This window comes from Tenrec ecaudatus, chromosome 9 (assembly GCF_050624435.1).
Source record: "Tenrec ecaudatus isolate mTenEca1 chromosome 9, mTenEca1.hap1, whole genome shotgun sequence".
NCBI classification, from domain to species: Eukaryota; Metazoa; Chordata; class Mammalia; order Afrosoricida; family Tenrecidae; genus Tenrec; species Tenrec ecaudatus.
Genome location: NC_134538.1, coordinates 106,227,378 through 106,251,998, shown reverse-complemented (window position 1 = coordinate 106,251,998; position 24,621 = coordinate 106,227,378). Strand labels below are relative to the sequence as shown.

Genomic DNA, 24,621 nt, shown 5'->3' with positions numbered 1-24,621 from the left:
AGGTAAGGCCATCTAGAAGGGAGGGGGCGCAGCGGGGCATGGGGGGGTGGAGGAGGCAGAAGGCAACTGGGATTACCAAATGGACTCTTGGGTGAAAGAGGAAGTGGGTTTTAACTTCCAAGGGGGCTTTCCCAAGCCTATGTTAGAGCGTCGACCTCTGGATGGTCATATTTTCACCACAAGGAGCCAGTTATAGGGACAGGCAGTTTATCTTTCCACCACCAACTGGAATTAACAGAGTTCTCCAAGCCCCTCTGGCAAGAGGCACAGGCCCACCTCTACCGGATATAGGGCCCGGGGATAACTTTAATGGATGGGCTGTACTTCTGTAAACATAATTTGAGAGAAGATCTACTGATTTCAGGAATGTTTAATATTTTTTCTAACTCAAAACTTGAATGCAGGCCTGGGAAGAAGTTACGGGAGTGGAAGACATATGTAATACATCAAAAAGTAAAACCAGAGAGAAGTCATTCATAGGAAAAGCTAATCTCTTAAAAATACTTCTGAAATTTGCTGTAAAATGCAACTTGAGTCTCCTTAATGTACACTGTCAATATATTCTTCAAGGATACCTGCTTTCTGATAATAACAGTATTTTTATGAAAATTCAAACACTGTAGTCCAAAAGGTACTGAGAACACACTAGCTAAATCATAGGCCCTTCTTGCTAAAGGCCGGCAAGGAAACTTTCATAAACAGGACTCTAATTCATCTTTGGATGTGCCCTCTTATGTGAAAACTGGAAGGTCTGCAACTGAATCTCCGGGAATGATTATGGACCGATTACCAAGGCACGTGCATGTGAACTGGTGTGTGTGTGTGTGTGTGTATGTGTGTGTGTTAGGACAGATCCTGGAGTGTATGTTACTCAGGCTTCCAAGAGAGTTATGTCACTCATTGTTGGACCATTTGGAAGGTCTGGTTCTGTTGGGCTAAAGGAATGGGTGCTTCTCAAATAATTTCTCATCAATAAAAATATTATATCCATTTATGAGTTTAGCTGAAGCTGACATTTTCATTAAATGGATACTTTTTCCAAGGTATATTTTTAGGCTAATTAGGATCCCCTCATTAAAACAGCCTTCTCTCAGCTCAAATGCCACTGTTAACAGTTGGATAGCCAAGACCGTCCAACTGCACACACGCCCTATTTGTGAATCAGGGAACTGAGACTCGTATTTTAAAGGGCAATCGAGCAAGCAGCTGGATGTGACACATTTCCAGGCTTCACAGACCTTCTTGATGCTTCTTTAGGCCTCTGATGGGGACACGAAGAGTGACCACTGTGTTATGGTTTTCCTGTGGCAAGGAAAAGACAAGGCAATGATTTTCCAGACCATTTCTTTCAGCAGCTTGCTCATCAATCACCAAATGATAGGGCTTTGTTATTTTCGCTGGAGGAAAGTTCAGTAGGTTCTGTCCCACGGAAAGGGGGCTCTCCTAACTACACTTTCAGGTTATCATGAAGGGCCCCGCTTGTGGCCTCTACTTTGAGAGCACCCGTCTTGGTGGCTTCCAGGCCCACAGCACTAAGTTGGAATACAACGATTAGGCTACTGTGTAACTGATTCAGTCTGGGGAAAAGGAGATTTTTAATTTGTTCGATGAAACCAGTTTCTAAATCCGGTACAGGGACTACCCAAACTGCCAGCATTTTATCCTTGTGTCCTTGGCAGTTTTCATGAACCATCATCCCTATCTCAAGTTCTGAGGGCCTCAATGGGAAGAGATAACAGATTTGAAAAACAAAAGCCTCCCCCAGATGCTTAAAAAGTAGTGAACATAACCCAAGTTTCTTCAGTTTGGCATCATTTTCGAAGAGCTCTCTCTCCTTTTAATTTTGGACAAATGTAGGCTGTTTCTGATTCCATAGTGAAGTTACAGAAAAATGTGTTGTTTTAAGAGAAAGTCTATGTTACGAAGATTGTTCAAGTCTCAAATAATGATTTCACTGTAGCAATTTCCCCTTATAAGACCATGATTTGAAAAGACACGTCTCTGTTTTAGGAGGCACAGAATTAATACATACCTCCTTTAAAATCTTTTGTTCAAATATAGTATGCAATATACTTAATAAAATGTCTTTGTTTAAATATGAATTAAAATTGTGAAGTCATTAAAACAATAAGGCTAAAAGCTAATTTCAAATACAAAAAAACAAATGAAAGTTCTAGAGACTAACAGAAACCTATGGAGTACCCAGCCTTATAACTTTTTTCCTATGGGCACACATTATTTTAAAATGTACTGTTTTTCGGCAGTTATTTCCACTTATAAATAAATGAAATCAACTCCAGTCTTAAATGTCCTATTTAATGGTAAAACGACAAAAAGATTAAAGAAGATAATTACAATATCCTGAAGTCTTGTTAGAATAACCTATGGCATCGATTTTTCCTAGTCTTTCTAGCTCTGCCATTTTGTCAACATCATTCTCATCCGCCAACATGGACTGGATGTTTTTAATGTATGCACATTGATGACATTACAAGATCTCAATTGTGTTGTCTAACAGCAAAAGTGATCATTCTTAAGCTGAGCTATACATTAAGATAGCCTTCTCCCAGCTCAACCGCCACACTATAGCACTTGGGTTGTCAAGATCATGCAGCTACATACATTTTCTATTTGTGAATTAGAGAACTATGAATCATATTTTAAAAGGTAATAATTCAGCAAGCAGCTGAATGTAACACATAGAAGATGCAGATGTAAGAATTTCCACTGCCCTGTAATAAAAAGCTTTCCTCCATGAAAATGCCCTTTTTTTATGGTATCACGTGAAACAAATTTTCATAAGGTAAAAGTAGCTGCCCATTGGCAACTTCATATGGTTCAATGTAATAGTAGTACATTGTAGTTTATTTCTGCTATTTCTAATCATAAATATAAACTGGTAACATCATAGTGTAATTTCTTTTAGTTTTTTTCTATGCATTTGAAATAAATACATTTCAGAATTGAGATCGTAATATGGTCTATCTATAGATTGACTGACTGACTATCTATCTATCTATCTATCTAGCTACCTATCGACCTACCTACCTACCTACCTACCAAGCCTTGGTGGTACTACATGCCAGGGGTAGGGCTACTAACAGCAAGGTCAGCAGTTCAAAGCCACCAGCCACTTTGAGGGAGAATGATGAGGTTTGCTCCCATAAAGAATTGGTCTTAGAAATTCCATATAGGGTGTCACTATGAGTTGGCATTGAGCCAATGGCAGTGAGTTTGTATGTTTGTGTTGTTGCTATCTATCTATAGATATCTATACATGTACACAGTTTAGATCTTGTCTTTTTCTAGTAAATTACTCTTCAAAACTAGGATTCTTTCCATTAGGTGGATTTTTATAATTCATTTAATCACCTCATCATAGTGCATTGTAATACTGAATGTGAATTTCTCTGATTATTTTCGAGGTTGCCAATCTTCCCCAACACGCCTGCTAGCTATTCTGTATACATGTATTTCTTTATGAATGTGTCCATTTGTGTTCTTTATCAATATTTAAATAGGTATCCTTTTGCTTCTTGGCTTGTAAGAGCTTATTATATGCTAAGGCTGCTAAATATTTGCCATACTTTTTTCAATTATATAATCGTTTACCTTTCCGTTTTATTTATGATTATTTCAGGTTTAAAATTTCTAGTCGGATGTATGAATGCTTCCCTCTGTGATGTCACCACTGCTTTTACATCTGGACGGCGCTGCTCTACTCGCAGAGCTGGTGCTCCTTATATCTGAATCAACTCATTAAAATAAAAATAACCTCCCCACGCAAACCTATCTTTAGAAAGTATAAAGTTTGGACTTTATACAAAACCATTTTAAGTGGGTACTTGCTGAGTCTCCAGTGCTCAGAGCCCTGTCTTCAGCCTCTGAACCAGCACTAAATGTTACTATATTGGGCCTGTTTCTAGCAAACTTTACAAGCAAACTCAGCTGTGTCTTTTCTAAGGAGAACTCCCTGCTGTACAAAGGGTCACCTCTGAACAGCCGCTCCATCATCTCACCCATGACTCCAGTCCTAGTTTTCTGTTTTCTGGCAGCTGCTCCTTAACTTACAAATAATGCGTGTCTTTGTGTAGAGCTCCTTAGAAAAACTGTATATTCGGAATGTGGAAGAAAGCTCAATTTATTTTACTTTGAAACCTGAGAAATCAATAACATGAACCATATGTTAATTACGGAACTTGGTGATAAATAAAGTAAGACGTCCTGTGAAACTCCGGTAGGGAAAGTGATGGTGGAGCTGAAACAGAAAAGGAAGGGGGGGGTCCTTTCTCTCCATGTGGGATGCTTCCATAAACCTCTCAGCTTGGGGGGACACCAAAATGCAACTCTTTCCTTCGTTCATTCTCACGTAATTTACAATGTGCTTTTGTCCAAGTTCCTAGGGTAAATATCTATCACGGTCTTGTAGGAACAACAAGATGCGCACCCAGGATGCAAGGACCATGGCAACGTTTGGTACAGATGACGCCAACAACAAAACGTAACAGACACTCAAGTACTCAGATGCCATCCATTTGAATGGTACATTTTTAATGAAAGACAAATTAGCTCAGCTTTAATTTCTGGTTGAAATATTTAAGGATCTAATAGGACAAATTGCTACTATTAGGGTGATAATCTGAATGGGGACAAGAGGACATTTTACTCTGTTTCACTATATTATTGCTGTTTGTTGGTTGGGTTTTTCTCTTTTTTTGGAGGGGGTGGCAATGTGTTTCTGTCTATGAAACCCAGGATAGGTAAGTCTACAGAGGCAGTAACTGGAGTAATGGTTTCTTGGGGTATGGCAGGAGAGGCTAGAGGAAAATGGGGAGCTAGTAACATCTAGTACAAGAAAGAGGAAAATGTTCTGAAATTGCTTGTGGTAATGACTGTGCAACTCTTCTTGATCTGAATAAATTTTTGAATGTATGATATGTGGATTATGCACCAATTAAACTGTTTAAGATAAATAAAATAAAAAAGATTGAATAACTTGGCAAAGCATAAAAAGTGTTAGCAATAGACTGTTTCAGCTGTTCATACTCAGCATAATCACGTGCGTTAAGCAAGCCTCTATTACTTGGGACCCATAGCTCTCCTTTTGCCCCAAGCACCCACCTTCAATCAATTCCCTGTTACCACCGACCTAGTTTCCCTTCACTTTGTATTCCATGCTCCTGACCTTTAACACACATTGCTCGGACCCTCTCTGCCAGCTTTTACTCCATCATCAACTAACACACCCTTCAGGTTTGCGGCTTTGGGGGATGGTGCATTTCTCAGTTGTGAACTGAACATTACAGTGGGATAGATGGGTGAAAGCGAGAATGCTGATAGGAGCACTTCGAGCGTTCATGCCATAGTAAGCACCTTGCAGAATCCCTTAAGCCGAGGCTAACTGTCTCCACATCCTTTACTAGCTTACTCCTCCGCTCTGATAGGAGCATCCTTCTTTCCTGCAGTGTAACTCGTAGGGCAACCTCCCATGCCCTGCGTTTCCTAATCCTCTACATCCTATTTTAACTTTTCATTCTAAAAGTAATGTGACAACACTAGAGTAGAATGATAAATATTTCCTTGGCTTTGTCCAAGAAAGGGAAAAAAATGAACAAGTATGACCAGGGACAGCAGAGAACAGTGGTAAATAATATAAAACCTCTACAAAGTTACTAGCTTATGTTCGGTTAAGGGGGGTGATTCTGAGCATCCATGGCTTCTACTGCATGCACCCGAAAGGGAATTCCTGAACCCTTGTCTTTGGCTACCTTTTCGAGCTAGCAGTAAAAATCTAAGGCGGTGAGCCTTTCGTAGAGTTCCTCATTCTGGTCTCTTACCTATTGAACAGGGTGATCAGAATTTCTGACCAACTACACTCACAAGTATGCAAATGGCTAACACATTTCAGAGAACTGTGAAAACTTCTGAATTATCATGTCTTCGTCCTTACTGCCTTTAAGGAATCGTTTTTTTTTTTCTAATAAGAATGAAGTTTAAGGAATAAAACTTCAGTGCTTTTTGACAAGAATCACACAGAGGGACAGCTTTAGCTGAAAACTCACTCCTGATTTTCACCTGCTGAATGGTTGTTGGGGTGACCTGTGCACAGGCCAAGTAACTATTCTAGAGGTTTGACGTTTTCCATTTCCTGGTTGTGTTAAATGTGCAAAGGTAGGGCCTTGTGCTTAAACTTCAGTGTCTGAAAGCATCATTGTTACATGCCAGGAGACGGAGACATAGTGACTGAGCCCTGTGACACGAGTTGAGTTTTCTCCAACTCCACAGGCTTTTCTAGAGCCACGAAGTGGGTTTGAACTGTTGTCCTTTAGACTAGCAGCCAAACGCTGACCCAGAGTGCCACCAGAGCTCTTTGAAAGAATTAGAACAGGGTACTTATGAAAGAATCCCTCGCGAGATTCTGTTTGGGGCTGGAGAATCAGTGAGGGAGGACTGCGTTTTCAATCACCACCTGGTGGCGATCCAGGTGATTCACTGACGGAAACGGGAGTACAGCCATTGTATTCACCTAGGCCTCCATCCACTTTTTACTAGATGGTCACTCAATTGAAAAATGTGTTGGTTTCAGTCTGTTTTCTAGGCATCTAAATCAAGCCAACCACCAAATGACAATGTCCAGGGTTTGGAGTGATTATTTCACTTATTATTTTTCTTTTTCATTGTGATTTAGATCCAAGCTGATGGAGCAAGCTGGGTTTCCATCGAATAAATCAGACACGTTTAGTTCTGTGAAAAGACCTTAGTCCCTCCAACCTAACAGTACTCTTCCTGCTTCCACTCTGCATTTCCCGTTTCCATTCTTCTTGGCTTCTCCCCTCCAAGTCCTAACCGGGCCTGACCCTGGCCCTCTCTGGCCTCTGAGCCTTAACCCTGGGCAAACGCTGTCTTTGTGACCTCACATGGCTGGTGTTCTAGGATGGCATACCTCCATGGTGCTCCTGTTCACCAATCTGGTCAGTCCATTGTTTGGCTACTTCATCATCTCGAATTCTCTTTTACTTCATAAGACTGAACACCAGTACGGTACCCAGATACTCGATTTAGTTATATGAATCTAAAAGTAGGTTGCACTCTCCCTCTTCCGACTGTCCACTATCAGTATTCCAGGGGACTTTTGCTCTTTGAAGGTAATGATGATGAGGAAGGACAGAATGATGCAAATGACAACACTGTTTCATACGCTGACGCCATCTGATTCTCTTCATTGCCTCCACAGGGTGGGTTCTGAAAGCACTTGCTCACTCACATGCATTACTAGAATCCACAATCACTTTCTTAAGTGCATTAGAATGCGTAAAGGCAATAGTTCACCTGATTGATTAGTCTCCCCTTGACCCCCACCTCCACCTCCCCCCACCTTGCCACCGCCCCGGGGCCTTACTTAGTATGGCACATATAATATTCTCTTAGATAAATGATGGATCCTTTCTCTAGATGTCATCCATTGTTACATAATTTAATGATATTAATATAACAAGTTGTTAGTAATTCGTCTAACAGAATGAATGGGGAATTCTTAACTTCTAAACTACATAGGACATACCCAAAACAAAAACAAAATTCACTGCTATCGAGTTGATTCTGAATCATAGCACTCCTACAGAACCGGTTAGAACTGCCCCTTTGGCTTTCTGACACTGTAAATCTTTCTGGTAGTGTTTTCCCACAGAGCAGCTGATGGCTCGAACTGCTGACCTTGCAGCTAGCAGCCTAATGCATACCCCACTAGGCTACCTGGGCCCTTATAGAGCATATACAGCCGCCAGGTGAAATTTCTGTTTAAGAAAGATAAAAACCCAAATTTACATATACAGGGGAGTATTTATATTAGATTTTATAGATAACCCAATCCTTTGAATTAGCTTCTACTTCTTGTGGTGGGAATAGTGGATACTTTAGTAAGCCTTTAAATACTTTTCATTAAGGTTTGTAAAAATGTCTTTCTACCAAAGTGTCATTTAGGTATATATTCCTGAGAAGTGAGATGGGTCTAAACCTCACAATGTAAATAATTCTCTTCATTGAACTCGGTTTTCCCTTCCTCAGTATAAAACATACAAGAGTCCAACATTGAAAGAAAAAACAATCTCTGGAATTAAGTTAAGCCAGTACTATATTAAAGGGGGAAAGTGCTTTATTGTTCTGGTGGAGATAAATTAGACTTTTAGACCATATATAAACAAAGTTAACCAAACAAGTCTTAGGTACAATAGAGAAATCCCTACTAGTGTCATGAAGGCCTGTATACTATGAAGAACTGACCATGTAGCAGTAAAATGGGTTTGTTGGGATAAGAGATCACGTGGCGCATTTTTCTACGATAAGAAAACTACCCTTGAAAATTCTAACTGCCTCTCTTGCACAACGGGGGCAGTGAGAGGTGCATCCAGAAGGAATAAGTAAGAACCTACATAGATACCAGCCCATGTTCCCTGAGCCCCGTGCTCCTGCCACTATGCTGGCAATAGGGATATTATGTGGAATGTATTGAAGTCTTAGCTGCAATTCTCTTACCTCCTAGTTGAGAAAGATAATTTTCAGTAAAGCTATAAAGGGGACAAAATGGGATAATGTGAAAAATTGCATCGAGAAGTGGAGCATTTTCTGAGGGGTCACAGAATGAATCGTGAGGATAGTACATGAGTTGGAATAAGAATAATGAAAAGCATCATTCGTACTATTTTTGTGAGTCAGTATTTTTTTAGTGAGTCAGCCTTCCAGTATCTTTAGAAAGACATTTAGTGTTTTTTAAACCTATTTCCTGTTTTAAAACAAAACAAAACAAACTGAAACAAAACGAAACAAAAGAACTCTTATACTTTGTTATAACACACTTTTAGATATCTGTATTTGCACAATTCTATCCTCTTTCCCTCCTGATATTTTGAATGACTAGAAAAAGTGGGGAAATCATGTAAGGATTTGTTTCTGGGAGAGTCCTCTGAATCTTGATTACCAAAATATGCTCTCCCTGAGAAGTTTCTGGGTTATTACAAGTTTTCAGTTGGAACAAAAGGAGACAACATGTATGTTTCTGATGAAAAGAGTGGAAAAGTAAATGCAAATTACTCAGGGGTCTGAAAGACGGCAATTAAATGAAAGATTTCCTTTCTCTCCACACTTCTGTGTGAATGTCAGCGTTTGGGGGAGCACGTTTGGGGGAACACTTACCACATACAGCTTCCCCCACTCCACAAAGCTCTCTCCATGGGTGGGTGGGGGGAATCAACGCAAGTGTTACTCCCTCCCCTCCTATTTGAGTCAATGCCTGACTGACTGGTACTACTTCGATATAACCTCTGCCTACTCTGTGAATGGCGACTTAACTTTTGCTTGACAATAAGTCTGATATTGCTCAATAAGGGAACAAAAATAGATACACATACATGTGATGGCAGTCTATGTGGACAAACACCTTTCAATTGGTTAGGAAAATATACTTGAATCTGACTATTGTATGGGAAAAGCTGATTAAAATTCTGATAATATTTGTTAAAAACAGACCAAACACCAAAACCAAACTCATTGCCATTGAATCGATGCTAACTCATAGTGACCCTATAGGGCAGGGTAGAACTGCCTCTGTGAGTTTTTCGGACTAACTTTTTATGGGAGTAGAAAGCCCATCTTTCTCTTAGGGAGAGGCTGATGGTTTTGAACTGCTGACCTTGCAATTAGCAGTCCACTCCATAACCACTACACCACTAGCGCTCCTTAAAAAATAGACACACAGTTAATATACTAAAGGTTTCTAGAGTTTCTTATACAGCACTCTCAACCTGCTAGCCAAAGATGGATAGTCCTAAGTCAATGGCTGTGCAGGACAAAGATCTGGCAATCTGATTGCTCCTGTAAAGATCAGTCAGGAAAACCCTATGGGGCAGTATACTTCGCCTACCCTGTGGGGCTTGATGTGAGCTGGAATTGATTCATCAGCACCCAACGACAACCAATTATGCACATAAATCAATCAGCTTTGATGCTACAATAACCAGAACAATACAACGTGTCTATATGGAAGGGCAGTAGCACTAAAAGATCGAGAGTTCTCGGGATTTAAAAGAAAGCTTAAAATCCAGGAATGGCCTGAGGGCTGGAGGCAAAGGGAAGAGGCGGAGGTGGTGCTGGTGGCGGTGGCAGGGGTTGGGGTAGGAGCAGGGAGAGGGGCAGGGGCGGGAGGGCTGGAGGACGGAGTAGCAAAGGGAAGACAGGCTCAGTCTTGAGAACCAAAGAGAAAATAAACTGACTGAGAGACCATGTTGGTGAGCTTTGAGTTCGGAGAGCCCCAACGGTGCTCGGTGTAGCAAGAGTGAACTATGTCATGCTGTGTGTCAAGACCCGTCTCACAAGCTGTCAACACTGCATCCACCTAGGCAGCATCTGTTAATTCTTTGCACTCAAACTACTGTTATGATAACATTCAACTCTCTTTATTAAAATAAATTTTATTAAACAGTCTCTTAGTGATCTAAATGTTATTTTTTTAAAGTTACCGTGTTTTTCATTAAACACTAGGAAAGATGTGTGTGCTTAAAAAGAATTTCTTTCAATGGGCTCTTCATTTAACCCAACCAAGATGTTATACTGAGAAAATTTTACAGGACTTAGTCATTTTTGTGGAGTCTCTGTTCTTTGAATTTCTTGCCTTGTTTTTGAGATCACCTTATTATGCAACATCTGCTCTGAATTTCAAATGTGATAAACAGAGTATGAGTGTCGGTGGCAGATGGCTAATGACCAGCAGCGACGGGGCATTGAAGCCTGCCTTGTTTTGGAGAAGTGATATTTTCATGTTAATTTGCTCTGGGTCCTACAAAGATGAGACAAATCACCTGCTAGTAATTCAGGCAAAGTGGAGACCACCAGGAGCTGAGAGGGGCCAGGGCACCATTCCTTTAGGGGTGACAGGAGAGGGGGATCGTGGACTTTCCTTAGCAGTATACCCAGGACCAGTCAGTCACTGTGCATTATGTCAAATCAGGAAAGCTAAATCAGCCCTGGGCATCCCATACTGACAGCAGAGCCACTGTTTACTGCAGGCAGATATGATTCATGAAAACAGATCCTTCCCAGAGGCATAAAACAGGTGCTCTTAAGAGTGTGTGTGAGTCTCTGAAGTCTGGACTTTGTAAAATAAATCTAATAGTACATTTTATCCCTTATTGAAAAAATAGTATAATCAACAGAAATCTCTAAGACATTCAGCTGAAGATAAACTGCAATCTAATTCCTAGAAAAAAAATGACCCATACAAACACATAAACCTTGAGGTTTTCTGGCTTTCCCAAGCTCTACAGAGTTCATTCTATGATAATAGAGTTAAATAAATAAAATATATTTCTTTATTCCAAGATTAAGCCATCAAAAGAGGCCATGTGGTCTTGAGCCAGACGACTGTGTTCTCGGGAGAGCAGTGACTGATCTTCAGTGGAACCTCCAGTGCCTCACATTTCTATTTATAACATTTTATTACCAAGTTCATCCAACGTGGGATGTGCATAGAATGTCCAAAAGTCACACTTGATTCTCGTAGAGTTTACACGGTACCTGGGAAGTCTTGTCACTTAACAGGAAAGATGATTTACCATAGAGACAACTCTAAGTGCCAAGTTACTAGGAGAAGGAGGACATTACATTTTGAAAGTTTATAGGGCAGAATAATTCCCAAAGGCTGAACACCCACCCACACATCCATGCATCCAAGTCAAAGAATATTGCTATCAGGATTCCAGGTCGTACTTGTAAGAGGGTATTCCAAACAAACTTTATTTACACGTGTCTCTGTGACCATCACTGGGTGGCTGCAGAAAAACTCCCTCCGCAGTACTCTTGTCTTAGTTTCCAAAAGAAACAAAATAAAGTCTAATCAGAACAGTGGCTTCTGAGGGGATCCACTGGGCCAGTTACATTCAAGGCAGAAAAGTCATCTCAGAAGTTCAGGGGAACTGTTTTTGGGGATTCCCAAGGGGTAATCTTGCTAGATTTTCTCAAAGGACACAGGATGATCACAGGGGATTATTATGAAACTTTTAAAAATTAGAAAACTTTATTAGTGAGAAAAAGACTAGGAAAGATGCCCCGAGGATATGTTTGTCATCCTGACAATGTACCTGGAACATATTTGGTTCTAATACATTGACTGTACCATGAAAAGATTTACTGTCGCAAGAACTGTACTATGAGAATTTTGTTGGGAAATGTTCCTTCATCCACCCGACAGCACCAATCTGGGCCCTTCAGACTTCGTGTGGGTCCCCAAACTCAAGGAATACTAAAAAGAACACAATTTGAGTCCTTCACAGATGCCCAAACTGGAATTTTGATGTGGTATTAGTCAGAGAGCATGGAATTCTTCAGGGGAAAGATGAGAGAGATGGAAATATCGCCTTTAGGAGTATATGGACCTAGATGGAAAACAGCAGCTTCACATTTTGATATTTTGCTTATTAAGGGCTTCTATGATTTTGTAGCAACACTTTTTTACTTACCCTTGTAATTAAAACTAAAATGGCTTACACTTGGTCCTAAAACTGGTACTAGCATATATCCCATTCTTCAAACATTCCACTCAAGTTGATATATTTTTATCTATATTGTAAGCTCCAAGGGCTCTATTTCTGGCAATTTTCATAAAGAAACGATGTCGTTACATTAAGGTGACTGCTTCAATGGGGAGAGAGATAATTCTTGGTACCTTTATGGTCTCAGTGGGCACTCCAGGCTCCGGAACCTTATCCAAGTAAGTGGTCAAGTCTTGGTCAACATGTTCAAAAACTAATGTTAATTTAGTTTCTCTGTCCGTTCGTGACACTGTGCATACATCAAACAACCTGGAAGGACAAAGGAAGAGACATTTAATAAGTGGAAGTAACTTGTAACTTTTATATATAGGTACCAATTTTATAATTATAACAAAAACTAACAATAATAATGATAACAACAAAATAATTAGTGCTGGTCATTCCTGATATGTGAAGATACCTAGTGGCAATGGGTATTTTAATAACAACATTCGGGAGAGGATCACTTGATGCCCTTCGGAAGCTGGCGATGTCATCCCTACTGGCAAAATAGAGTTAGGACCCCCTTGGTCAAGATCTCAGGTAGAACTTGCTGGTAGATATACTTTTTAAAACTGCAGACTAGGCAAAATAAAATTCTTCTTATATTGTAGTACAATAAAGGTTAAACATTCTTTTGAGATGCTAAACCTGCAATGAAAAATGTTCCTGGAATTTTAGAGCTAACAATCATGCCTGTGACAACACGCATGATGGAATGTGGAGAAATCATGGTAGACCAAACCATTTCCTTGAAAAATGCGTTCATTCTTAATTAGTTTCAAAATTTCAAATGCACATCAAATCAAAACTGGAGATTTATATTTGCAGAGGGTAGAGGAAACCGTCATTAGTACACTATACCATCCATTGGCAATGAAGGCAGAAACAAAGATTGTAATTAAGCTTGGATGGAAAGAACCAATTTCTTCCATAAAATCTCATGACTAATTAAAAATTTAAGTTTTAAAAGCAAAGACTTCAGTAGCCAAAAGATTTTTTAAGTCAAAGGACATATTTTCCTTCAGTTTCAGTCACAGCACACTAGGTGCCACATGAGACGAACACCACATGCGTGAACAATTTTAAAAAGCACACATAAACAAGCTGTAAATAAAGAAGAATGCAATATCAATACTATGAAAAGTTTAGTGATGTGTTCTTTATAGTATTTCCTTTCATGTATTTAGATTGGGGCTACATTTTATCTACAGATTGCTTTGAGTAGTATTGACATTTTCATAATGTTAAGTCTTCCAATCCATTAGCATGCAATGCTTGTCCATTCATGGAGGTCTCTTGGTTTCTTGCAGTGTTCTTGGTATAAGTCTTTTAAATTTCTAGATTTATTCTCAGGTATTTTATTCTTTTAGGGGTATGGGGTGGGGTCTTTCATTCTTTTGAATGAATAATCATGGAAACTATGGAGCCCTGGGGTAGAGTGGGTTATAAATTGAACTGCTCATGTCATGGTCAGCAGTTCGAACCTGTCAGCTGTCCTGAGGGAGAAAGATGAGGTTATCTGCTCACATTAAGAATTGACTGGATAGCAGTGGCTGGGTGGAAGAAACTACAAATGTGCACATAATGCAAACACTAAACTTGAGGTTGATTCTCAATTATCCACTTTGTATAACTGTGTTAGAATTGTGATGTTTATCTGGTTTCACTACAAAACACAACTACGTTTCTGGGCTACCTCATTTGGTATTTCTCTGTAATATGCTAAGAACCCTAAGTAAATCTCCTGCTTAACACCCACAACACACTGCGTGGCCCGGTCGAACCAAGATTTTAATTATAAGTAGTTTGGGGTGAGTTCCAGCACTCCATTAAAATGAATTAAAAACCAATGAGTTTTCCTCTTATTTGTAGATACAATACCTAATACTCAGATTTCTAAACTTAAATACTTATTTTAAAATGATTTTCCCTTATTGGGATTTGTTCCAGAATACTATTCTGACAAAGTAAATCTCCTAAAATCTTCTAGAAAACAGTGCCAGAAATCATATGCTATTGAAAAAAAAACATGATTGATATCATAAATGAATTCAACACCTGGGCAGTTTAATCAAAACAACTCTTTCAAATTGGTAATTCTAGATACCAAACCAAATGCCAAACCCACTGCCACTGATTCAATTCTGACTCATGGCAACCCTATTTGGGTTTACAATGCCGTAAATCTTTATAGGAGCAGATAACCTCACTTCTACCCCTTCCCCCATACCTCCCCAACCAGGGATCCTTGAACTACCATTTATTCATAAGTTCTTTGAGTAATCTTCTTCTTTACAGAAAGCTGAAATATTTGGGACTTCACTTTTTTCCTCCTTTTCTCCAAAATTTTTTTTATATCTGTTGCTTCTATTTTTGTATCAACATAAAGCAGTAATATATTAAAATTGGCATGTACTAAAGTCAAGTACAAATACTGGCACCAATATAACCGTGATTCTTTAATATGGCTTTAAAAATACTTTCTCGTTAATGAATACATTTCCTTAATGGAAAAAAAAGTGTTTATCACTGCTTGGGGTCACCAATGATTTTAATCACTCCCGTTTGATATTTGTTGCTTGTAATATATGTGTAAATGCAAATATACATGAATTTTTAATAATTTCCAAAAGTAAAAAAACTTTGACAAGGACCTTATTGGAAAATCACCATACAGTACAGCTCTCCAAACCGTTGTCTTAGCAGTTACTTAACCTAACTGGCAATGTGCAATGTTGCTTCATCTCACTGACACCGTTTTAAAGCACTCCGTTCAAGAGTAACTTTTAACACACTCCACTTATTTTCCTGAATGCTTTACCACGCTCTTCAAAATATTAAGAGTCACTAATACCACCTACAGCAACTGTACTTCACACCAGTTTTCAATAAATGTTTGAGATATGTAAAGGTTAGCTCACTGAAGCACTGCTAATTGTTCCAAATGATAAGCCAGAGAGAAAGAATGCTAATTTTACTTGGCATTTGTTTAAACAGTGGAATTCTAGAGTTATGTGTGGCAGCGTATAGAGTAGAACCCTCGGGTGGATTTCAGTGTGTTTAATTATATATTCCTCCGGGCTACAGAAAGGTGTTAGGTAGAAGTGGTTCATTCTGGTTCTAAGAGATAGTGATTCTATTATTTAAGGTGTTATTTGAATCATAGTGGAGAAATAGACATCAAGGGGAGTAAAGGCCCTAAGAGAACCTGTCAGCCTCCATGTTTGCAGATCCAATGATGGACATCACCATCAGGTCGGTCCAGCATACCATGGAGGCCATTGTGAGGATCACTACTCTACATTCCACTAGAAATGTCTGATTTAATTTGTTTAGTAAATATTATCATAGTAAAAATTAAGTTATATTAGTCATAATGGGTAGGAAATCCATTTTGCATAAACATTTGTAAATATTACTCTTACGAATTTTAGAATATAATATTTATGCTGCTATTTTGAGGCAAAATGACTCTTTCTGGAATTACCCCCAATCAAATCTCAGTTACTCTGGTGAGCAATAAAAAGAAGATAAATGTCTTAATGTAACAAATAAGTCTCACATAAGCAACTGAGCTAAACAAAAGCGGAAATCTCTGGTATTTGGCTGGAGGTTAACAATCTGTAATATATTTATATAAATCAATGAGGAATGTAGCCAGGCTGCCTAGAACCCCACACATGCAAAACAAATGAGCCAGACAGGTCTGAACATTTGTACACAAACACTGAAAAATAATTCCAATGGCTTGATTCCTTGTGTTGACCAACATTTTGAAATTTTCTGGGGAGGGTTGTGTGGGTGGGCCTATATTATTCTGCAAACAGGCAAATAAACCATTCCAATGATCACATGACTGGAGCTCGTAAGAAAAACGTTTACTGCCCCATGCTGAATAGGAATAATATATTTCAGATGACTTTGAGAGAAGAACATCACCATTCCATATTTATCCATTCACATTTTGTTTAATGTTATCCAAGAGATCCGTTAAAAAGCAGAAGTGAAAAGTGGTCCCCAGCACTTACTGTCTATGAGTCCAGGTTAGTTGCGTAAAACACCATCCCCCAAAGACACATCCGATGTCCTGATCATTTCACAAGGAAGCCAGCCAAGCCCTTAACTATCTCGTAAAGTTAGTGCTCTCCCTGTCTGTACTGTCCTGACCCCCCAGCCGCAGGGCAGAGAACAAACCCTGCTGTCCAGCACAGCCTCTGCTTTCCAGCTGTCCCAGTGATGTAGTTATCTCAAGACAAAGTATCTCTGAACTAACTCTGCATCCTACCCCCTGTAACTCTCAGTGACTGCTTTCTGCTCATGTTCTCCATTGAACTTGCTATTCTGGATCTATTGGATAGGCAGGTAGTCTTTATCTGATGGATGGGATTACATCCAATAGGTCTGGGACTTCCAAAAACTATCATTCACAAAGGTCTCTCAAACAACATGCTTTGTACACACAAGCCTTTTCCACTGTAGTTTTAATAAAAGGGAAATCTACATTATTTGCTGCGACTAAACTTCAACTTCATGCAGGAAGTTCTATGAGGATTTTTTACTGCCCCCCCCCCCAAATAGTCTTCAGTGTTGGACATCAGATAGTTTATGGGCTGAGAGATGTTTGGCATAGCTGCATAGGGTTCTAAAAAAATTATTTGAACTACAGCCAGTCTTTGGAATCAAGAATGTTTTAAATTTAACTCTCTTCCCCTCCTTGCTAGTCCACTAAGCACATTCTGTGGCTGTAATTTGTATGTGCCAACCTTATGCTCATCTATAACAGGTGGGGTGGAACGGGGAACCGATTACAATGATCTACATATAATCTCCTCCCTGGGGGATGGACAACAGAAAAGTTGGTGAAGGGAGATGTTGGACAGTGTAAGCTATGACAAAATAACAATAATTTATCAATTATCAAGGGCTCATGAGGGAGTGGGGAGCAGGGAGGGAAGGGGAAAATGAGGAGCTCATATCAAGGGCTCAAGTAGAAAGGAAATGTTTTGAAAATGATGATGGCAACAAATGTACAAATGTGCTTGACACAATGGATGGATGGATTGTGATAAGAGTTGTACGAGCCCCCAATAAAATGATGAAAAAATAAAATAAACCAATTGTCATGGAGTCAATCCCAACTCTTGGTGAGCCCATGCGTATCAGGAGAGAAGCGTGTGCCACAGGGTTTCCAATGGCTGAGATTTTGGAAGTAGTTCATCCAACCTTTCTCCCAAAGTTCCTTGGGTGGATTCAAACGGCCAACTTTTTGATGAGACGCTGAGCACTTAACCATTTGTACCACCCAGAGAGTTTTTGACTGTGTCTGCCCCTATTCTCGTTCAGCGTTGAATAGTGTAACTCCAGAAGTATTTGCCACCACTAGGAACCCGCGTGCAGCTGGAGAAATCACCGTTCCAGCATCATCAGCAAAGCAGCTGGCTTTCAAACTTCCACAGGTGCTGGGATATATGCGCAGGTTCAAGGTGTAGGTGTTCACTTAACTGCAACTGTTAGGCAAAGAATATTGTGGTGTTGTTCCACTTGTAGAATGCTGCATGCATTTTAGTTTGATCGTGTTAGGTACAGATATGATTTTACTATTGTTTTGTTAAAACTTATGTATGGCTAAAGAGTTGTATAAAAGTGTCAAGTTGACAAGGGGTGGTTTCTGGCAGTTATATGATCTCTTGTGAAGGGGTGGAACTTGATGACCTCATTTGGAGGTGCTGCGGAGATAAATAACCAACCAGAGATCTGACACGCACACTCTCTCTCTGCTTTGACTCCTTGCAAGACATTCCTGTTGACAAGCCACATGGAGCTATGGTATGCTGATAGAGCCATAACCCTGGAGCTGGAGGAGCCACATGGAGACCCACATCAGCGCTGAGCTGCTTTCACCACCACTGGATCCACAAGGATTCCCATCCATTGGCCTGTGATCTTCCTACATTCGGCATCATTGCATGGCTGGGTGAGTCTGAAGAGGAATTTATGAACTAGTATTGGCACATTGGGTAATATTGGACTTGTGGACTTGATCTCGACTGGGCTGAGATGTTTTCTTAATATACAATTGCTTTTTAATATAAAATTCTCTCTTACACACATTTGAGTGTCTCTGGATTTGTTTCTCTAGTCACCCAGAACAACACAATCAGTAAATGTTACTGATACCTACCTGCCGTGTACAGGCACTGTACTAGGTTGAGAGATTCTAACAGATATAAGAAGACAAGAATTGTTTTTCATGAAGAACTAGTTTCAGAAACCCACAGAGGCAGTTCTACCCTGTACTATAGGGCGGCTATGAATCAGAATCTACTTGATAGTAGTGAGGTTTTTGTTTTTTATTATCTAGTTGAAGTAGAGAGGGTAGACATATAAAAACATGCAATGATATATGGCTATTATTCTAACTCACTGCCATGGAATTGGTTCTGATTCATAGCCACTTTACAAGACTAAATCCTTACGGGGCAGGCAATGTATTAATACCAAATATGTTCCATAAGCGCTGTGTGCCATTTTATGTCAGATAAGGATTAATTCATCCGCATCCTATGACACACGTGGGGTTTGCCTTTCTCGTATCTGTTACCTCCTCTGAAAACTACACCCTTGTTTTTCATTGAGGAACCACTCTTTTAAAAATTATTATTAATTGGATGTTAATACATATATCATATTCCATAGTTCAATCACATCAAACAGAATTGTACAGGTTCTACTACAACCTGTTTCCAAACATTCTTTTTCTCCCTGGACTCCCTGACAGAACCCTACCACCCCCCCTATACCCCCGTTCTACTCGCTGTCCCTATAAGCTCATCAGTCCTGAGTGTCATATACCGAAAAATGGGAAAACATAGAAGAGAACTTCAAGTGGGGGACCTCTGATGACATAAATCTCTGAGATACACCCTAAGATGAACAAACAAAACAAAAATACCAAAAATGTTGAAACCAGATCAGGTCGAGCAGGCCTCTGAGGGGGATCAGCTGACAAAGTTTTAACTGTTCAAGTCAGAGTCATGCCTTTTATCTTCTGTACTCATCTCTCCAGTGCCCTCTGCCTAGTGACCCCTTTCCTCCCACCCCTCGACTGTGGATAGAGGGTGTTCACCGGAGGCGTGTTTCCTGTAGTTTCTTGTAGTTCCACAAATTAATCTTGGGCTCCCGCTGTCATCGCAGCCTTTTCTGCTAACTGGAGTCTCACAGTTTAGGCTCTGATACAAACCCCTCCTTTGATTGCGGATTATAGGATTTACAATCCTTCAGTGGCTGATCATGGTGTGAGAAACCACTCTTGCCCCATACTCAGGCAACATGGGAAGAGTGGGAAGGAATGGCATGTGACAAACCAGGGTACACTGTTCAGTTCAAGGATGGACAGGACCATGGGTTTCAGTCTTAGTAATCCAAAATGATTTCCAAATTAGCCAAGGATAAATTTGCAGCTACTGATAGCCATTTTTGCTACTATCTCAGTGAGACTGAGGAGCTCTGGTGGTGCTGTGTTAGTTCTTTGGGCTCTGAGCTCTAAGATCAGTAGTTCAAACCCACCAGCTGTTTCACAGAAGGAACACGGGTCTTTCTGCTCCTGTAAAGAGTTCTAGTCACGAAAACTCACAAGGGGTAGTTTCTATCCTGTCCTATATGGTCACTATGAGTCAGCAACGACTCCACGGCAGCGAGAGAGGCGGTCATTGAGTTTTCCAGGGAATTCGACCACCACAGAAGAGAGCCAATGCACAAAGATGGTAGGCAAAAGTCAGGACACTATTGAAATACCCGGACCCATTTGTACCCATCTATCCTTGGCTTTATTAGTTATGTCAGCTAGTAAAGTTGTCTCTGTTTACATAGCTTGACTTGGATTTTTATTGTATAGACTGAATCAAGATCCATCCTATATGAACCTATTTTCCAGTGCCGTTATAACCACAGGCATGCTGTTATTCAGTGCAGTCAGTTCCGACTCATTGAGCCCCTAAGTACAACGAAACAGTGCCTAGTCCTGTGGCCCACTCACACTCATCATATGTGCGAGCCATTGTTGCAGCCACTGTGTCCAACCACCTCGCTGAGCGTCTTCCTTTTTTTTAGTGATCCTCCACTCACTGTGATGTCCTCTTCTACTGACTGGTCTCTCCTGAGGGCATGTTCAAAGTGCATGAGACCAAGGTTCACATCCTGGCTTCTATAGCGCATTCTTGGCTGGACTTCTTCTAAGTCAGATCTTTTCTTCTGGCGGTCCACATTCTTCACAGAAGCTTAATTCAAATGCATGGATTCTTCATCAATATCCCTTCACTATTACCCAGTTTTTGCATGCTGAGGAGGTGAGTGAAATGCCATGGCTTAGTGTAGGTGTTCCTTAGTCCTCAAAGTGACATCTTTGCTTTTCAACACTTGAAAGAGGCCTTTTGTGGATTTGTCCAAAATAATTTGATTTCATGACTGTTGTTTCCATGAACTTTGATTGTGGATCCAAGAGAACGAAATCCTTGACAACATTAATATTTTCTTTGTTCATAATTATGTTGCTTATTGGTGTAGTTGTGTGTTTGTCTGGGTTGACTAGAGAAACAAATTCATAGACACTCATATGTGTTTAACAAAGAGTTTTATATACAAGAGCAAATGGATATTGAGAAAACATCCCAGCCCAGTCCAGTTCAAGTACGTAAGTCTAATATTAGCCCATATCTCTGACACCAGTCTATAAATTCCTCTTCAGACTCACACATGCAAAGACACCAGATGCAGGAAGATCATAGGCCAGTGGGTAGAAAGTCTTATGAATCCAGTGGTGGTATAAGCATCTCAGTGCTGGTGTGGGTCTCCACGTGGCTCCTCCAGCTCCAGGGCTCTGCCTCCATCAGTGTGTCTCCATGTGGCTTGTCAACAGGAATGTGAAACAGAGAGAGTGTGTGTCCATCCTCTAGGAAGGAAGACAGGAGTTTCCACAATCCTCCGAAGAAGGTCACAAGTTGTGAGGATTTTAAAAAAATTATAACAATAAAATTTATTATATTAAGAAATATTTTGTAAGAAATTTTATTAAGAAAGTTTTTAAGAAAGAAATCATTCTCATATGCTTGTAGATATTTTTAAATGATGAAATGACTTTTAAACATCAATACTTGACCTCAACTATGTCTCATATAGCAACACCAAATGAATTATGCTTAACTATGGAAGAAGAGCTTTGTCTTCTTATAGAACTAGAGTTCTCTCACATGCTGTAAAAATATATACCTAAAATGACTACTACCTTAGCAGATCCCCCACTTGGCAAAAGTAACTGGCCATAGCTCAAACCAAACCCTACTGCCTTCAAGGAACTCAGAGTTTCCCTAATCCATGCCTCCCAAAGAACCATACGGCTGCCTCTAGGAATCCTACTAGAGCACAGAATTGTTGTTTTTCAAATCATTTTATTTGAGCTCTTATCTATCTTATAACAATCCGTAATTCAATTGTATCAAGCACATTTGAACACATGTTGCCATCATCATTTCCAAAACATTCTCTTTCTACTTGATCCCTTGGTATAAGCTCCTCTTTTTTCCCTCCTTCCCCCAGAACACAGAAGTTTTATGAATCAAAAAACAGAACATAGAAGACAACATACCAGAGCTTATCACACAGGAATATGGAATTTATAATAGGAAAGGAGAAGGCAAAAAGGAGTACAGGAAAACAAGGCCGAGATACTGCGTTGAATGAATGATGATCGCCTTTCTCTTGAAGCCCTCTACCCAGCGATCGGCCCGTAGTGGACATGCACACGAGCCTTCCAGGAATCACTGCACTCTGTCCGCAAAGGGAAAACCACTCTGTGTTCACTCTGTGAGGTTTAAGGCTGCTATCACCTGATAAGTACGGGCAACGTGAACATTTTTAATTCCCTTCATTCCTGTAGCGTGTTCATGGAAAAGCCTCACAGTTTCAAACTCCCATTCGTCTTCAGAGCTGCCATCAATTTTGCTTCTATAATTCCTATCTATGCCCACTTGGCATTACAGTTCTATGAGTTATTATCTTCCGTATCCATTAACCAAAAAAATGCTTCATAGATTAAATGGGAATCCCCCAAACTGGGAAAGTTTATAAGATATGACCTGAACTCCGTAAACATTGAAAATAGAGCAAACAATAAAACTTGTGTATATGAAAACACATTCCTATCACATGATCAGCAACAAAACGTGTACACAATGAGCTAATCTCCGAAGAAGCTAGTTCAGATGCCTAAATGCGTATATAACTCACGACCACATAGTCCATAACAATTCTGCAGGACCGAGTCGAACTGCCCCTGTGGGTGCTGGAGACTACATTTTTACAGGAGCAGAGAGCCTCATCTTTCTCCAGCAAAGTGGCTGGTGGGTTGGAACAGCTAACCTTGTGATTAAGAGCCCAATGTTTAACACACAGTGCCACCGTGGAGGCCTCTGCTCACGTTGAAGATGAATTCCTGAAATGAGCACTGAATCACAGAATCCAACACACTTTCCCACCGTTTTCCAGCAGCTGCTCCAGGGACTCCTGCATTAGCAAGCACAACTCCTCAAGAGTGCTCAAGCGACTTGTCAGGATGAAGTCAGAACAGCCAGGTAGGAGTTACAATCTAAATGGAAACTCAGCTCCCACTCACTGCCATTTAGTGTATTTCGACTCAGAGGAAGCATGCTTTTAGTGCTAAAACAGGGAAAATCAAAAAACATTTGTTTTCTTGAACGCAAGAGAATGAGCAAAATGTTCAATAGGTGATTCACCATGTGAATCACTATCTCCCAAAGAGAGCAGAAGGGTGGAGGGGAAATCACAGGTTGCTAACGAATCATAAGTTGTGAGAATCATTAGTAGGTGAGGAAGTCGGCCCCGGCACTAATGCGCTCAGGTGCTTGAGATCGCGTTCTGATCTAATATTACAAGCACTGGTGTTTGCTCCCTTAGAGCAAAGGTTCTCAACCTTCCTCATGCCACGGCCATTTCATTCAGCTCCTCAGGTGATGGTGACCCCCAACCATAAAATTATTTTCGTTGCTACTTCAAAACTGTCATTTTGCTACTGTGATGAATCAGGTGACCCCTGTGATATAGTCGTTTGACCCCTAAAGGGGTCGTGACCCCACAGGTTGAGAACTACTGCTTTTGGAGAGACACAGATGACCAAGAGCACAAGAAAAGGTGTTAAACCTTACCAGTAAGTTAAAGAAGTCGATATCCAAACATCAGTGATAAACTATGAAGCATTGCACAGTAAGAGAAAACAAGGTTTTTTAAGGATGAAATATCACAGCGTAAGCGTGTGTCCACATACACAGGAAACCAAAAACACATTAAGAAGAAAGTATCCTCCAGGCCTAACGGCTTACACCAGCCACATGGTGCCATGACCACTGGGGTGATCTGATCATGGCCACTCGAGGTGGATCCCGAGAGAGTGGTGAGAAACATGGACCAGGCGGAGTGGGCTGGTGGGACTAAAGGACTCCTTGAGACCGTCATTCTGAGACGCTCTTTAAACCGCTCACCTACATTAAACCTTGTAGTCCGTCACCTTCTAGTTAGATAACAGACTGACCCATAAAGAGCATCACCCACAGTAGTAAGCTCCTTTTAAAAGCCGCGGCTATGAGACCCCAAATTACTCTCGAGCACAGATAAGAAAGGAAGGGGGCAGGGACACTGGAATATTGGAAACGGGACTACAACCAGAACAAAGGAATGAACATGATGACACACTGTGGAAAATGTAATCAACATCACCTAAATTTGCTACGTAAACTTGCACCTGAAACACTATACAATTGCTTGTTTATTTTTCCAAAAATGGGCCCACATCCCTGACTCGCTGACCCTGCAGGACAGAGTGGAACTGCCACTGTGGGTTTCTGAGGGTATGAATCCTTGTGGGGGCAGAAAGCATAGTCTAGCCCTCAGAGTGGCTGGTGGGCTTGAACTGTAGACCTTGTGGCTAAGAGCTCGATGTGTAACCCACTATGCCACCGCATCTCTGTCTGTC

At 40.4% G+C, this 24,621-nt stretch overlaps 1 protein-coding gene across 2 annotated transcripts in view; it reads right to left on the bottom strand.

Moving 5' to 3' along the window:
• Window positions 1-24,621, bottom strand: part of CDK6 (cyclin dependent kinase 6) — a 247,220-nt gene that overhangs the window by 162,838 nt on the left and 59,761 nt on the right. For both annotated transcript variants that reach the window (XM_075558414.1, XM_075558415.1), the window contains exon 3: window positions 12,713-12,848. In XM_075558414.1, coding sequence (XP_075414529.1) covers window positions 12,713-12,848 — 136 coding nt within the window. The remainder of the gene's footprint in view (window positions 1-12,712; window positions 12,849-24,621) is intronic.